This window comes from Python bivittatus, unplaced genomic scaffold (assembly GCF_059951505.1).
Source record: "Python bivittatus isolate LINGU-HERP-01145 unplaced genomic scaffold, Pbiv_v1 ctg000220_np1212, whole genome shotgun sequence".
Classification (NCBI taxonomy): Eukaryota; Metazoa; Chordata; class Lepidosauria; order Squamata; family Pythonidae; genus Python; species Python bivittatus.
This window is the reverse complement of record NW_028277048.1, coordinates 15918819-15935832: the sequence shown is the minus strand read 5'-3', so window position 1 is coordinate 15935832 and position 17014 is coordinate 15918819. Positions and strand designations below refer to the sequence as shown.

General features: G+C 41.2%; 1 protein-coding gene across 1 annotated transcript in view; it reads left to right on the top strand.

Moving 5' to 3' along the window:
- DCTN2 (dynactin subunit 2) overlaps window positions 1-16643 on the top strand; it is a 47795-nt gene extending 31152 nt beyond the window's left edge. The window contains exons 3-14 of the mRNA XM_007422059.3: window positions 935-1031; window positions 1682-1743; window positions 1978-2076; window positions 2298-2458; window positions 5274-5427; window positions 6671-6736; window positions 8794-8832; window positions 10403-10480; window positions 12877-12948; window positions 14423-14525; window positions 14694-14785; window positions 16137-16643. Of these exons, the coding sequence (XP_007422121.1) occupies window positions 935-1031; window positions 1682-1743; window positions 1978-2076; window positions 2298-2458; window positions 5274-5427; window positions 6671-6736; window positions 8794-8832; window positions 10403-10480; window positions 12877-12948; window positions 14423-14525; window positions 14694-14785; window positions 16137-16223 (1110 nt within the window). The 3' untranslated portion in view covers window positions 16224-16643. The remainder of the gene's footprint in view (window positions 1-934; window positions 1032-1681; window positions 1744-1977; window positions 2077-2297; window positions 2459-5273; window positions 5428-6670; window positions 6737-8793; window positions 8833-10402; window positions 10481-12876; window positions 12949-14422; window positions 14526-14693; window positions 14786-16136) is intronic.
- The last annotated feature ends 371 nt before the right edge of the window (window positions 16644-17014 follow it).

Below are 17014 nucleotides of genomic sequence, written 5' to 3'. Positions count from 1 at the left end.
TTTGTTTTATCCTGGGAAGTAGAAGAACAAAGGCCTACTATGATGATGAATAAATGGTTCAGAAGTAAAAGGCATTGTCCTCACACACAGATACACACTAAGAGTTTTCTTTCCCTTCTTCATCTTTCAAAAAAAAGATCAGGAGTAAAAACAGAGTTTAATCAATAGTTGTGTGGACTTGGTCAAAGTTAAACAGCCATGTTAATCTTGGTTTTGCAAATAGGGTTCTGGTCAACATTTGGAGACCAAGGCACGCAGACGGCTAGAACTGTGCCAATCTAAACATTTGAATATTTTTCCTTTCCAAAATAGAATGTGACGATTAGCTGTTTCCATCCATATTCACAAGTCATTTGTGTACCTTGCTAACATCTACTTGTATGAACATCTTTGTTTAGTTACAAAGCTGTAGATCTGAAAGGGAAACAAATAACAGTTCACTCCAGTCTTTCCCCAGCCCTGTATAAACCAGATTGTAGAGGCATTTAGGCATACACAGATTAGTTTGGATAAGAGAACCTCTCTGTGACACAGAGAAGACCAAAATGGTCCAAAATAACCACAGAGCAGTTTCTTTCAGGAAACTCCATTAAACCAAACTGCGTGCTAATGGAGGGAAATCTATTCCTCGGTGCAGCTGACCAGTGTAGAGCTGATCTGAACCTAGGGAAAGATTCACTTTTCATTCTAGCATAGCATTTCAAACTGCATATCCGGTGAATTGCTGTTTGGGCTTTCAGCACTGGAGCAATTTTTGTCAAAAACAACATTGTCACTGCAACTTGACAGGGTAGCTGCTGGCGAAGCTTCTCCTCTGTTCTGTGAATCTTTAAGACAACTTACTGGGAAGTGCTGGATGCAGCTGGGAGGATGGATTGGAGAGGAGGAGAGGAAGGAAGGCTTTGCTGTCTGAGACATGTCTCTCTCTGCACAGGAGGAGCTGACTAGCACCAGTGTGGAACACATCATAGTCAACCCTAATGCAGCTTATGACAAATTTAAGGACAAGAGAGTGGGTACTAAAGGGCTAGGTAAGTACCTGTTGTTGTAGACACTTAGAATATGTCCAAGGAAGAACAATAGTTTCAAATTCTCCCCTGAACTAGAAAATGTACCATGAAAAGGTGGTGGTGGTGGTGGTAGTAAACTCTTATAATAATCCACAGAGAGGATCCAAAGGTCATAATTAAAAATATTCTAATACATCTCTGAATGTTAAAATAACAATCTGTATTATTTATTTTCCTGTGCATTGTTTGTGTGGCTCTGTATATGCTAAGTATACTTTGTGCAATTTTCCATTACATCTTTTGAGGTCTGTAAATCAGAGGTATCATTGCCTATAAATGTACAAAAGGGACAATACCCATGTGATAACAGCAGTGGTAATGCGTTAGCGACACTGAAATAGATGTATTTGGGTGGATTTTGTTGGTGATGCGAGGACTTGCAAATTATGAATACCAACGTCAGAGTTTATGACCGAGTCAACAGGGCAGCCAGGCGTTTCCGCCACAGTGTGACAAGAGGAAATGATAGAAAGTTTAGTCTACAAAGTTTGAAGGGAAGGGGGGTTAGGAACTCATCTGCTTTAACTTAAATCTATAGAAATATGTGAACCTGGAGCTCATGTGGTCTAAAAATGCAAAATTAAACTTGTTTCTCTTTTTTTGCTTTGTAGATTTCTCGGATCGTATTGGCAAATCCAAAAGAACTGGCTATGAATCTGGAGATTATGAAATTGTAAGTTGTTGACTTGCTTGGACCAATTTGATTGAAAAGGGAGCCTTCCAGTCCAGTTCTGGCTCAACTATACACACACAAAACAATTAGCTGGCAAGGCAGGGAGAAAAATGCCCACGCTTTTTTGAAAACATTTCCGTAGAGCCCAGTTTGACCTGGGAGTTGGGATAAGATGGAATTGTACCAGCTGCTCTCCCAAAGTGCTAATCTTGCTTTTCTGCCTTTTCCATTAAGTTAGGAGAAGGACTTGGTGTGAAAGAGACCCCTCAGCAGAAATATCAGCGACTGCTGCATGAAGTTCAGGAGTTGACTGCTGAAGTGGAGAAGATCAAGGTAAAAGTCCAAGATAGACAAAGGAGATGTGGCACCTCCTGAGTGGGCCCTCTTGATTTGGATCTACCCATCAGTTTAATCAGGTCCAGGACTTGGTCCATTCCTTAATTTCCATGTGTGTAAAATTAAGTGCTTCCTCAGACAATATTCTTGTGTTAAAGCTGGAGGGAAGGGGAGGTGCTGTCTATTAGACTTTAACACTTGTACTCCTGCTTCCTCAGAACAGTGTAAAGGAGTCCTCAGCGGAGGAGAAACTGACACCAGTTACTCTTGCAAAACAAGTGGCTGGCCTGAAACAACAACTGGTCTCCACCCACCTGGAGAAACTGTTAGGACCAGAGGCAGCCATCAACTTAACGGATCCTGACGGTGCCCTGGCCAAGTAGGTTGTGGTAGGGCTTAGGCTTTCTTCTTTTATCCCCAGCTTTTTCAGTCAGACCCTCTGCACTTAAGGGTCTGATGAGACCATGAATGCCACTTTCCAGACAAGCTCAAGGTCAGATATATCTTTTCTTTCTCTCAGGATCTCTGAGGGGTATATCAGTGTTGTATGCAGTGGGTGGCATCTTAAAACCAAGGACTGAAAGATACAGTGAAGTCATCAAGTCCGGTCCATTATCTTAAACAACTAGAGCTGGGATAGGCAACATGATTACCATGGAAACCAGTATGTCTCTTGGGCACATTACCCCACCATCCTGATTTGGATTCTTTTCATTAAAAAATTAGGCTGGCATGCTTCTGAGTTCACATCTTTATCTCTAAGAATGCTTTTGGACTCCACATAGGCGCCAGTAGTTTCTGGGAAATGAAAAATGATGGATGGCTGCACCCCATCATTTGCTTTGGCAGTGTGTCCATGGAAGACATGACGAGATAAACTAGGATGGTAGGAAACATCCTGGGAGGCCAGAGGGGAAACAACCTCACCACTTTGGGGTAAATGGATGCAGAGAGTAAGGAAGATGACCTTGATGATGATATGCAGGAACATATGCTTAAAAATGCTTCAGATCCTTTTGCCTAAGTAAGCATTTTTAAGTCCAGAACAAGAAGATAACATTTGGAAACAGCTCAGGCAGATGCCGCACTAATTCACTGGAGTATAAGAGGAGGAGGAAGAGGTGTAGCATAATCAGACTTGCAAGATTCTGTTGTTATAGCCAATCTCAGTAAAAGTAGTTTTAGCCTTCCTGTGGAGCTGAATTTCTGGTCGGAACTACCTTGTGGGTTCTGATTGGGTGTTTTGTGATTGGCCATTTCCCATCAAGGCAGCAATTTTATGAATAAGCAGCATCTTTTCCTGGCAATTCTTTTATGGATGCACCATACTCTGGAAATTCCAAATGCCGCCCCCCCCCCCCCGGCAAAGTTATCTTTAGCAATCAACATGCAGAGCATTCTTTGCCCATGGCGCAGACTTTTTTTTTGTCAGTGTGAAAACATGGTAGGAGACACAGACCTAAGTCACAGAGCTCTGACATATACTTTAGTTCAGTAACAGTAGTTTAAGAGTAAGGTAGTTTAAGAGTAAGAGGTCGCTGTATGATTTACTGTATCTATATCTGCTGTATAAGAAGTCAGAAATAATTCTTTCTGTAATTTTTCCTTTTTTTCCTTTTCTTTAATTTTCATCACCTTTGTATTCCTTCTTTAATTCTCTTGTTTTCTACTTTTCTCTTTGATTATTAGTTCTTGTTTTATCTATGCTTTTTATAACTTACCGTATTTTTCCGACTATAAGACAATACTTTTTTCTAAAATCCTTACCCTAAAAACTGAAGGGCGTCTTATTCAAGGAAGTCAGCCGAGAATCGCGGTTCCAAACTGCCCATACTTAGTTTCTGCAAAGAGGCTTCCTCCTATTGCTAGCCTCCAATCACGAGTGAAATAGCTTGTCTCCCAAACAGACTTCCTCCAATCACGAGCCTGATGTAACTGACGTCAGCTGATGCTGAACAAACCAATTGGAGGAAGGCTGTTTGCAGAGACAAGCTATCGGCAGTTTCACTCGTGCTTGAATGTAATCAGTTAAGCAAAAGAGCCTGGAAACAGAGCTGCAGAGAGACGGTTTGGACCTCCTCCCACCGAATGTATCAGGTCAATGTTAACTAATTACTAAATAAAAATGTGTTCTGCGGTATCTTTAAAATGTTGATTTTTTAAATTTGGGGCTGGAAAAGTGGGGGTCGTCTTGTACATGGGGGCGTCTTATTGTCGGAAAAATACGGTAATAAAGTTCTTATAAAAAAACTAGAACATTTTTAAAAATCTTTTGTTAATCTTACATGCTTTAGAAGTAATTGAAACTCTTTCCCTAGCCCAGGGGTGGCAACCTTTGACCCTGAATACTCCTTTATGGCTCCTTTGGACTGTGATTGCGCAAGAAGGATGGCATGTTTTCTGCCATTTTGAGGCAGGAAAATACAATAATTGTGATAAAAGCCATAAAATAGGCATAATAATTAAAAATATATATATATCCCCCCCCCAGCACCCAAGAAATCCATATTTCTAATTTGGTTTGGGCTGGTTTGCTGCTTCTCACTGCTGCTGGCTTTGCCAATTAAAATGCTGCCCACCCCTGTCCGAGCCCAAAGCAGTTTCAACTGAAATATTTACTTGGGGGGAAGCTGGGGGTGGGAAATCAGTGAAGAGAACTTAGGGTGGTTAAACATTGTGGTCAAACCGGTTAAAACATTTACTTGTGAACTTTTATTGGAATTCTTGTAAATATTTGCAGACATGACAGGAGTGTATACTTTGCTCGTGTTATTTAGATTTTAAGCTGGGGAGGGGAAGGCACTGAAACTTGTTAACGTATTAATGTTAACACATCTGAAGAACTAGAAACATTAATTACAACTTGGATTTTAAGTTTGACTAATAGTGTTCCCATTTGATTGCCCGTTTAATATGCATTGTATTTTAAACAATGAAAACAAAAGGTTGCATACTGTACATGTAAGAGGAATGAAATAATTTGCATTCAAATGCAGACAGGCAGCCACATTATTGATTAGACTTGAAGTCCAAATCTTTTGGAAGCACATGTTGCTGTGCCCTGCTGTAGGGTGTATAACTATGCCCATCATCTATGAACTGAAATAAGATAGTTGCTATAGCTGGTGTAATCGGTGAGGGTACAACCCACCCGTGTGCTCTGTAAGAATTCATGGGCTCCTCTGCTTTTTCAGACGTTTGCTTCTTCAACTGGAAGTGGCAAAAACTGCTAAAAGTGTTCCTGCTGGTGGGAAGGGTGCTGCAAAAGTCCCAACAGGCCCAGAAAATACAGTGACATATGAACTGCATTCTCGACCTGAGCAAGACAAGTTCTCTCAAGCCGCTAAAGTAAGAATGGGAAATACTTGTTCTCTGGGTCCTCTCTTGAGATTGTGGGAAAATACATTAGAGTAGTGGAATGTGAGGTTTATAGAACAGAGGGGATTTTAGAAGAAACCTCAGGTGTTGTTTGATCTAAAAGTATCTTTCCCCAGGACCATTCTGGGTGACTAAGGTGGTAGGTTTCTACGAGCTTATGAACTGTTTTAATGAATAAAAGCTGCACTGATAGGCTAATGTTCATGACTTCACAAACAGCCCACTCTCCAGAATGTTTTTACATCTATAAACAATGTTTTAAAGATGTGTGTCATTTTTTAAAAAATATTTGTGTAAGTTTAGAGGAGGAATATGTATTTATTTTATTTTTTAATTTAAAAGGTTTGTATGGCCGCCCATCTTAAAACACAACTCTGGGTGGCTCACAACAACAGTAAAACCCTGAACTATAAAAATCGTAAAACATAAAACCATAAAACACAACCAAAACCTGGTGCCTCAGTCACTCCCTTGGGGTGCCCCAACAACCAACCCAAAACATCCCCAAACAACCCCCCCCCCCACGCTCGCTCTCTCTGTTTGTATGCGTGTGTGATATTAAAAACAAAATAAGGCAGATTTAAGGCAAAATAAGGCTTGACAAAATTGACCTCTGAACCAGAATCACTACTACTTCTGCATGGAAACTTAAGGCCAGAGCCAGGCTGATATCATACATGCGGATGCTCTGCCTGCTGCTAAAATACTAAGGTGGCTTTAAAGAGGAAAAGTAACCTTGTGGAATTCCAGACTCTCAGGATTTCTGGGGCTATTTCCTTAGTGCTGGCACTTTGAACACCTTAAAACAGAGCCATGGCTGATCCCATTTCTAGTCAGCGCCATAAAATTAGTGTACTCAACCCTGAAGCATTTGCTTGTCTCTAGTTAGAAATCCAGGGGGTCTCTCCAGAGATTGCTGAAGGACAGCTTCCGGCAGCAGGAGCTAGCATGACCATTTGTGAGGGATGCTGGGAGTTATTGGTCAGTGATATTTCAGTGCCACGAGTTCCCACTGCCTGGCCCATTAACTAGCCCTTAGTGGTGTGGGGAAAAAAAACCCTGTTCTTTGAAGCACCTGCTTCCCAAAAGGTTCATCTCAATCTAAAGTGAAATTTTAGAAGTGCTTTGCCGTGCTTGATTCCAAGCTAGCAGAGGTTTGTGGATCAGAAGAGGGGAGTAAAACATCTCTTTGGTTTTTTTGTGCCTTGTCCAGATAGCAGAATTGGAGAAGCGTCTGGCTGAGCTGGAAGCAACAGTTCGTTGTGAACAGGATGTGCAGGTGAGACCCGCGGGGCAGTGGACTGCCAGGTTGCCTGATGGAGATGGGGTTTTTAATAACAGGCCAAGGTTGTAATGATCCCCATAGCCTTATTCATTACTCAATCCTGAGATGAGTTTTCTTTTTCTTTTTCCTCATGGAGAAGCATAGGGAAAAATATTGTATGTCAACGGCTGAAATGCAGCAATGGATGCATTGGGTGAAGAAGAGCTTTCTTTTGTGTGTCCTTCCAGAGCTATCCACTTGCCTTACTGGGTGAATCCTGAGGTCTAGGTATGTTATAGGTGAGGGAGGAACCTTTTAGACTTCAATTTCAATTCAGTGAAATTGATAGGTGGTAGATTCAGGGCAAAAAAAAAAAAGAAGTGGTTCCTCGCATTGTAAGGATGTTGTGGGGGCCTAGATGGGGGAAAACAGATTCAAACTCAACCCTGGTAAGACTGAGTGGCTGTGGATTTTGGGCCTTCCTGCATTCAGGGAATTTCCATCTTTGGCTCTGGGTGGGGCTGCACTACTCCAAACAGACCTAGTGTGCATCTTAGGGGTCCCCTGCGACTCACAGCTCCAGTTTGACCAGTAGGTCGCAACCATGGCTTGGAGGACCTTTTGACAGCTCTGTCTTATACATCAGTTGCCCCCATTCCTGAACCAGGAGGTCCTACTCACAGTCGCTCATGCCTTAGTCACCATCTGGATTATTGCAATGTGCTCTACCTGGGGCTGCCCTTGAAGACCACTTAGAAGCTTCAACTGGTTCTGAATATGGCAGTGTGAATAGTTATGGAAGCACCTCAATGCACCTCTGTGACACTACTATTCTGTGAACTCTGCTGGTTCTAGGTGCAGTTCAAAATGCTGGTTGTGATCTTAGAAGCCCTTCAGTGCACAGGATCTGGCTATTTGAGGGTCTGTTGATTGTTTCTGCCTGTCCGATGAGATCTGTGCTCAGGTCCATCTCTTAAACAGTGTAATCTGGTGGGACCCAGGAGACGTGCCTTCTGTGTTGCCATGCCTGTCTATGGAACAGCATCCCCCTGAGGTTTGGATGGCGCCAAACCTGTCTGCCTTTCAGAAGGCTCTTAAGATCTGGCATTGATTTGGGAGGTGCTATGCTCATCTTGATTATTCTGCTTGTTTTGAACCGTGTGACTTGTGTGTGACATGTTTTATTGTTGGTTTGTAATGCTTTTTAATTTTGATGTTATGGTATTGCATTTTCTTTTTTACCTATACACTGCCCTGAATTGTAACTAATAGGGAGGAGGGTATAGAAGTGAAATCAACAAACAAACAAACAGATTTGTTCAGCTTATGGAATTCATTGTCATCAGGGATGATAGTGGTCAGTAGCTTCAGTGGCTATATAACAAGATTAGACACATTCTTGGATAATTGGCCCATCTGTAATTAGCTAAATCACATTAATGTGTCCCCAGGCAGGGTAAATACAGAAGAGCTATTGCCTGCATCCCTGTTTGTAATTTTGTAGCTTTGGTTGAAAACTGGAATAGTCTAGAGTGGATCTTGGATTAGAGTGGATCTCTGGTTAGACTAGACTGCTGTAGAGCAGGGGGTGCAGTTCGTTATGGAAACAAACCCCATGGTGTTTGGTGGGGACTGCTTTGGAACGCAGGGTGACTCCTTTGGCCTTCCATTCAGTAGCATTCTAGGAAGGTACTGTAGAAGGATCCAGAAAGTGCAATACCTGGAGCTGGCTTCTAGACTTTCCCATACTAATGTACATGGCCATGAGCAGTTCTGTTTTTGACTCTCTTCCCCAAGTGCAGAAGGCACTGTAGGTTGGACCTCTCTCATCCATAATGGAATAACAGTATTCTCTCAAATTGCCAATACATGTATTCTATAGTCCACACCAGTGTTTCTCAACCTTCCCCAGCCAGCATGGGAGTTAAAGTCCACATATCTTAAAGTTGCCAAGGTTGAGAAACACTGGCCTACATTAAGACAGTGGCATAACACTGTACTACAGACTAACATCCTTGTTACAGACTGGGTGGCATTGTATTAAATTATCACCTTTTTTTCTCTCTCTCTAGAATCCTCTGTCTGTTGGACTGCAGGGTGCTAGCCTAATGGTAAGGCCCTGATTCAATCTTCTATCCTGAGCCTCTTGGGACTTGGAAGGAATGAAAGGGAACGTCTGCTCTTCAGGAGTAGGCATGAAGGAAACTTGTATATTGGCTTATGCAGGGGATGGTTGCAAAGCTATATTGTGATTGGTAGCTGCTGTACAAAGCCCATGGATGGATGCCAATATAAAATCCTGGAAGAGGGAGGGTGGGAGAAAGGAAGGAATTTTGGAGGGGGGGAATAGATTCTATATTGGGATTTCAGTGAGGCACAGCTGAGGCACATATTTTTAGCCTTTTCAAGATGTTCTAGACCAGGTAGTCCAGACTCGCTATGTGTCTTAGATGCCAAAAAGGCAAGGGACAGAGAAATTGCCAAGAGCTTTTTGGCCTGGCAAAAGTATATTGTTTTCTGATATTATGCAGAAAGTAGCATGAGAGTAAAATGCAATAACCAGTGTTATTGTTTCAAGGATGTCAAAAACGTGTGTAGAGTGTAGTCAGAAAAGTCAAAATGGTGGCTGTGATGGTGCAGTCCAGTCCCTGCCTGTTCTTTATTCTTTAGGGGTTGCATACATGGTGCCCCTAAAAACCAGGTGGACCTTTGTCATGGCTGTCTTGACATTTTTTTAACCATACCCTGTGGATACCCCTATGTTGTTTAATAGTTAAAAAGTATCTCATCTTTCCTAAATGCTGTGTAGGGGTTGAAAGATCAGGTATAACCTCACATGTTGAATGACCGTATCTGTATCTCTGGAGATGTAGGCTTCTCACCATGATGTTTGCATGCACACATAGCCAAGGAGCCTTACTCCCCTGCCTGAGAGAAAGGGCTGCTGTTATACTTGCTGTTGGCTCTGCAACCTCAGATGATATTATCAGTTATAAGTACTCAGTGACGAGAGCCAGTTTGGTGTAATGGTACAAGGCGCCAGGCTAGACACCAGGAGCTGTAGTCCTGTCTAGGCACAAAGCCCGCTGGGTGACCTTGGGTCCATCCCTCTCTCTCAGCCCTGGGAAGAAGGCAATGGCAAATCACTTCTGAAAAACCTTGCCAAGAAAACAGTGGGGTTTTTCAGAAGGCAGTCTCCGACAATCAGACACAATTGAACGGATTTAAAAAACAAAACAAATCAGTGGTATAACTGGCTATTGACAAAAAGTGATCTTGTTGCTATAAAACAGCAACTCCTCCAAAATATAACACATACACACACACCCAGCCTGTTTTGTTTTCTAAAAATGGCATGAAATAATAAAAAGACGTTTCTGGGCATTGTGACCTGATGACAGGAGAGAGATCCTTAAATTCAGAACCAAAGTGGATTCTGAAAGGAAAGGGAAAACCAAGGTAAATGTCACATGAGGCCAAGGGACAGGTAATTGATTAATGAGAATGCTGTAAGCCAGGGTTCCTCAACCTTGGCACCTTGAAGATGTGTGGACTTCAACTCCCAGAATTCCACAGCCAGGGTTGAGGAACCCTGCTGTAAGCAATTAAAGGAGCTTTGGATTTCCATTCTGTGTGTTGTCAACCAAGTGATTTAAACTACTAAATCCCATCCATCCGTAGGAAACCGTGGAGCTCTTGCAGGCCAAAGTCAACGCCTTAGATGTGGCATCTCTGGACCAGGTGGAGGCAAGGCTACAGGTGGGTCTTATTCTAGGGTTTCTTTTTTTTTTTCTTTTTTTATAATTTTATTAAAAGTTTTAAAAAGGAAGATAAAAACTAATACAAACTAATATAAAGTAAGAAAGAAAAAAGAAAAAGAAAGAAATCAAAGAGAAAGTTAAAAGTGCAAGAAAGGAAAAAAAAGTAAAAAAATAGAAAAGAAAGAAAAAAGATATAAAGTGGCTTCCAATCTTTACAGCAATTACACACACACACATACACATATATATAAATAACTTCATTAACTTTTTAAGCAAGAAAGATAAAACTAACGAAAACTAGTATTTGAGATAAGGGAAAAAGAAAAGTAAAAAAAAGAAAGAACAAAGCCAAAAGTGCAGAAAGAAAAGAAAGAAAAAATAAATATAAAAAATATAAATATTAAAAATATTTAAAAATTCTCTTATAAACATTAATTAAACTCTTACTCTAAGGTTACAACATAACTTTCATTTTTATATCATCTACTATTTTTTCTAATCAAACCCATATATCATAATTTCATTTTTTTCTGTTTCATGCAAAGAGTCCAAAAGGGTTTTCCAGTCTTGTCTTTTCTCTAATCAAGGCTGTTAATTTAGCCATCTCAGCAAGCTCCATCATCTTCACTATCCACTCTTCCATTGTGGTTAATGTCACATCTTTCTGCTGTTGTGCATATAAAAGTTTTGCTGCTGTTACCATATATAATTCCATGAGTTTTTTCCAACTTTTTGTTGGAAGCAGTCCCAAAAGAAATCTCTTTGGCTTCAGTTGTATATTCATCTTTAAAATCTTCTGAATTAATGTATGCATTTGAATCCACATTTTTTAAGCTTTTTTACATGTCCATCAGGCATGATAAAAAGTCCCCTCTTGTTCACATTTGCAGTATAAATGTGAGGTACCTTTATGCATTTTAGACAATTTTTCTGGTAACAAAAACTAATGATACATCATTTTATAAAAATTCTTTTTAAGATTATAATATAATGTAAATTTCAATCCTTTCATCCACATATTCTCCCATTTTTCCATTTGTATGTTGTAACCAAACTTTTTAGCCCATTTTATCATTTATTATTTCACTTGTTCTTCTGGTTCAAATTTCAATAAAAGTTTATACATTTTAGCAATAACATGATCATCATTTGTACATAATTCTGTTTCAAATTCAGTCTTACAGTAGTCAAAACCAAAAGTCCTTTTATCTACTTTAAATCTTTCTAATAATTGTACATAGGAAAACCATTGACATGTATATCCTTCTAATGTCAAATCAATTTTATTTTGAATTCTCCCTGGGAAAATTCTAATACATCACCATAAGTTAATAATTTATGTTTAGTCACAATTTTTCTTCTATAATATGCTTCTTGTGGTGAAAGCCACAAAGGTATTTTCAGATACAACCTGAATTTATATCTATTCCATATTCCCAATATGGCACGTCTGACAAAATGATTTTTAAAATCTACATTAACTTTAGCTTTATCATACCATAAATAACCATGCCACCCAAACCTCAAATCGTGTCCTTCTGGCTCCAATAATCTGTTTCTCAGCATTACCCACTCTTTCATCCAAATTAAACAAGCTGCAAAGTATAATTTCAAATCAGGTAAACCCAAAGCTCCTCTTTCTTTTAGCACCTTGTAACACCTTATATTTGACTTGTAGTTTTTTCCCCACCACACAAATTTAGATATGTCTTTCTGCCATTGTTTAATTGGAATATCAGTTGTCAAAACAGGTATTGTCTGAAAGAAGAATAATGTTCTAGGCAAACATTCATCGTAATCACAGAGATTCTCCCCAACAATGACAATTGTAATTTTTGCCATCTTAACATATCTTTTTTAACTTCATTAGTACAATTATAAATTTACCTCTTTCTTTAAAGTTACAACATGTCTCTTTATAATCTATCCAGTCTAATCATCAAAACCATAAATTGTAAGTTCATTTTTTTCTGGTTTCTGTAAAAAGTCTGTAAGGGGTTACCAGTCAGCAATAAATGTAGATATTGTCTTTTCTCTAATCAAAGAAGTCAATTTGGCCATCTCAGCAAGTTCCATCATCTTCACCAACCATTCCTCCATTGTAGGTATTGCCGAATCTTTCCATCTTTGTGCATACAATAGTCTTGCTGCAGTTACCATATACAAAAACAAATTCCATGACTTTTTCCAACATACATTGGTTCAGAGGATTTTAAAGATTAATATACAATTGAGGCCAGAGGTTTTTCTTTTGGGACTGATGGACAAACAGTTGGAAAAAGTTATTCTAGGGTTTCTCATCAGGCAGAACATTTGGGCTGGTCAGATGGCATTTTGACCTTCTGGCGATACATTCTGGCAAGCTCTCCTAACATCAGTTTTTCTCATTCCTAGAGCGTTTTGGGAAAGGTGAATGAGATTGCTAAGCACAAAGCCACCGTAGAGGATGCAGACACCCAAAGCAAGGTCAGCTTCTGTTTCATCTCTGTAATAGAGCACGTAATAAATCTACAATCTTTTTTTTTTTTAACATGTTCATACATACAGGTAGTTCTTGGGTTATGACCATTCGTTCATTGTTTAAAGTTACGATGGCACTGAACGAATGGTACTTATGACTGGTTCCAGCCATTGCAGTGTCCCCACAGTCATGTGATTGCAATCCAGCACCCGATGCCCGGCTCATGATTACTTCATCGCAGCGAGTCACAGTCACGTGATTGCAATTTCTGATGTTCCCTGCTGGCTTCCCGCAAGCAAAATCAAAGGAGAAGCCAGCAGGAAGTTGGAAGCTGTGGTCATGTGAGGTCCTCACTTAATGACGGCAACTGGGACTACCAGAATTGCCATTGCTAAATGACGCAGTCATGTAATGCCACGCTTTACGACCATGTCACTTAGTGATGGCAATTCCAGTCCCAATTGCTGTCATAACCCAAGGACTACCTGTATTAGGGCTATGCAGAGATCTGGATTCAAAAACACAGTGTGATTCAGAGCATATGTTGCACCTACCAGGAAAACTTGAAAGCAATTGCTTCTTTTCCTGGACTTGAGTGACAGGAAGATGTGTTGGGTGAATTTAAGGGTTTCCCAACAGGTATTAGGTGCGGATCTACACTTGGGTCAAATCATATTTTGCTTTTTGACTCTGCATCTCTGCACAGCCCTGATATAGACGTCTGGAATTCAGCAAGGGCAACATTTATTTCTAGCTGCTAATCTAAGTATATGGGGATTTGTACTGCCTGTTACCACTGCAGCAGCTATATCTAAGCCAGATTTTGATTTTAATAGCTTGAAATATTAATGGTCTATTATATCAAGGTAGCCTAAAGCTCATTGGGTCATAGTGACTCTAGATCTTGGTTTCCTGGATTCATTTTGTCAGCTCTGAGAGAGAAAATAGAGCATTTATGACTGCTCTGAGTAAGCCTTGATTCCTTGATTAGATTCTGCTTACAAGAATTGGAGATTGCAGTCTTATGTGCCCTTAAGATTTCTGAGAAAAAAGAAGGGAGTGGCATGTGACATGGCTTGTTGTCAGACAGGCATGTGCACCAGTTGTTTGCTTAACACTTAATGGCTAGCATTTGATTGTGTGAACTGAAATCTGGATAGCATTATAGCTGAAGCATGACTGAGCAAGATGACTGTTCTGCCTGCTCTTAGATCTGTGATGATTCATACACTCTCTGGTGCTGCAACCTTCAAGAGCTGAATATATGTGATTTATGCACTAACTATATGTTGGCTAAACGTGGTTAATGCCAACCAGATTGTGAGATCTGAAGGCCAAACTCAGTGAATATTTCTCCCAGGTATGCATACATACATATGTTAACATATGTGTTAGGGAGTTTCAGAAGGTCGAGGCCAGGGCCGGATCATCACTCAACCCCTCTCCTTGCTCAGGACGTCCCTCTGTTTCCCCTTACAGGTTCATCAGCTCTATGCACTTGTGCAGGAGTGGAGCCCATTGGCTAGTACCCTCCCTGAGGTGGTGCAGCGCCTTGTTGCTGTGCGGCAGTTGCACGAACAAGGTGAGTTCTTGGGCCTGTTTCGATTATGGCAAGGGCTTCTTATGGCGAGGAGCAGGCTTGAAGTCATGAATGGAAAAAACTCAGCCTTTGGGTTTCTTGTTGCCCCAAGCAGCAGTCTAGTGCCGAACAGTCTTTTCTCCAGCTGACTTGGGTTCTTATTGGTTACAGCCATGCAGTTTGGGCAGCTCCTGACTCATTTGGACACTACCCAGCAAATGATTGCTAATTCTCTGAAGGATAATGTAACTCTGCTGACACAGGTAAGACTTAGAGTGCTGGGACTTAGAGCGCTGCCAGCGTCACAGTCACTGAGACTTCTACAACCTGATCTGCATGAATGATGCATGCACATCCCTCTACAGGTGAAACACGCTGCTTGTATGTCTCACAGTGTTTAAGAGTAGGGTACAGCTGTTGCACCCACCAAAAGTCATGCGGGAAGAGGGAATCTTGATATGTAACATTTGCTCTAGATTATATAGTGTCTAGACATTATAATTGTGAAGATAGGTTTAACATTTTCTTAGAAATGTCTCTGGAACATCAGAGGTCAGAGGAACATAGAGGGTAAGCAGGGCTGGTACCTGGTTTCACAACACTTCTGGCTGATGCTGTCGATAGAGTCCTCAGTGGTTCTGCCCCTCCTTGCGGAATCATAGAATTTAAGGGGTAAAAGCGACCTTGGAGATAGATAATCTGATCCAACCAGGAATCCACTGTTAGAGCAACCTCTTCCTTGTAGTGGTGGAACTACTGGAGTCCTTCTCATACAGCAGAGGCAGTCAAGTTCCTTTGTGGGCAGCAACGGCAGCTCTCCTTGTCTCGCCAGCCCTGTTTCTTCTCCCAGACGAAGCTCTGTCAGGGTTCCAGAAATATTATAATGGTATTAAAATGATAGGTACAAATATAGTGTTCATCAGTGAATCTGAGGGTTTTTTTTATTGTTCCAGGTCACGTCTAAATCCCAAAGGGAGGACCAGAGGATTTTGGTGCCAGTAAATGGGTTAATGTTGGGCTTATTTCCTGACATTCCATGCTTGGCTTAGGCCTTTCCAATGATTATTACAACTAGAATACATAGGTAGATGATGATAGGTAGGGTAGGGTAGGGTAGGGTAGGGTAGAGTAGAGTAGAGTAGAGTAGAGTAGAATAGAATAGAATAGAATAGAATAGAATAGAATAGAATAGAATAGAATAGAATAGAATAGAATAGAATAGAATAGAATAGAATAGAATAGAATAGAATAGAAAGATGATGATGCTATAGAGCAGAAATTATGCAAAATTTTACAAGTGTTATGAAAAACAAGAAATAAAAAAATAGATGTTTACCCAATTTATTCTATTTGGAGAATGCTGGCATTCTTGATGCAGAATGTGTTAAATTGGTTCATTAAACCAGTGCCTCTGGTTATTCGATGTCACTACTGCCCTGAAGCATTTGGGGCTTCCAGATTGTAGATACCCTGAAGTAGGTGCTTCTGGGTTCTCACTGTGTATGGTGGTAGGAAGATAAGCCAGGCGAGAGTTTCCCCTTAAAGGTTTAAGTGAATGTGCCTGGCTGTTTCCCCTTCCAGGCTGACAACTCTCCATTCACCCTCTCTCCCTAGGTTCAGAAAGCCATGAAGGAGAATCTAGCTGCTGTTGAGGACAATTTTGCCAGCATCAACGCACGGGTGCAGAAGTTGGCCAAATGAATCTCCTAACTGAAAGGCAGGACAGGAACATTTGCCTGCTCTGTAAACACACACTAATTGCTCTGTCCTTTCCCTACCTTTGTCCCTTTTCTTGCGCATTCATAGCAGGAGTTGAACCTTCATACGGGCCGGAGGACTGAGCGCTTCTCTCTCTATGTTAAAAGGCAGCTGTGCCCCTCCTCCTTCCAAGGTTTCCCCGTCCCTGGGGGGTTGTGGATTGCAGAGGGGAAAGCTACACTCCCGACTGGAAGGGAGCTCTGCCCTAATGAGCAAGTCATCCTTCACCCATCTCTCGGGGAAGGCGTGCTGCCTCTTTGGCCCAGAACGAGGGACCTTTTACACGGAAAGATGTCTTACCCCCTCAGCATGGAGATGAATTGTGTTGTATAATTATTTTCTGTCATTAAATTCTGATGCTTACGGCTTTGTGCTGCATTGTCTTTTTTTAAAGCTCTGACACGATACAGCCTTACGTGTCTCTTGCCCTCAGATGACTTTGTTGTGTCCTTGTCTGCTTTCATCGGGGATTGGACTCTTCTTTGCTACTTCCAGGCCCAGCAGGGGAAGCTCTCTACGTATCAGTGGTTGACTTAGCAGCAAGGCTGCGGTCTTGTGCCTGTCTGGGAGCATCTGGTAGGCCAGAGAGGGGGATTCTCCAGCTCATGGTCTGAAGTTGGGCTGTGCAAACTTGCCATCTGGCGCATGAGGCTAATGAGGCCTCACATTCTTCTCTTTCCTCTGGGGAAAGCAGCAGCTTCAGGGTACCGGGAACGCCTTGGAAGTGGGCCTCT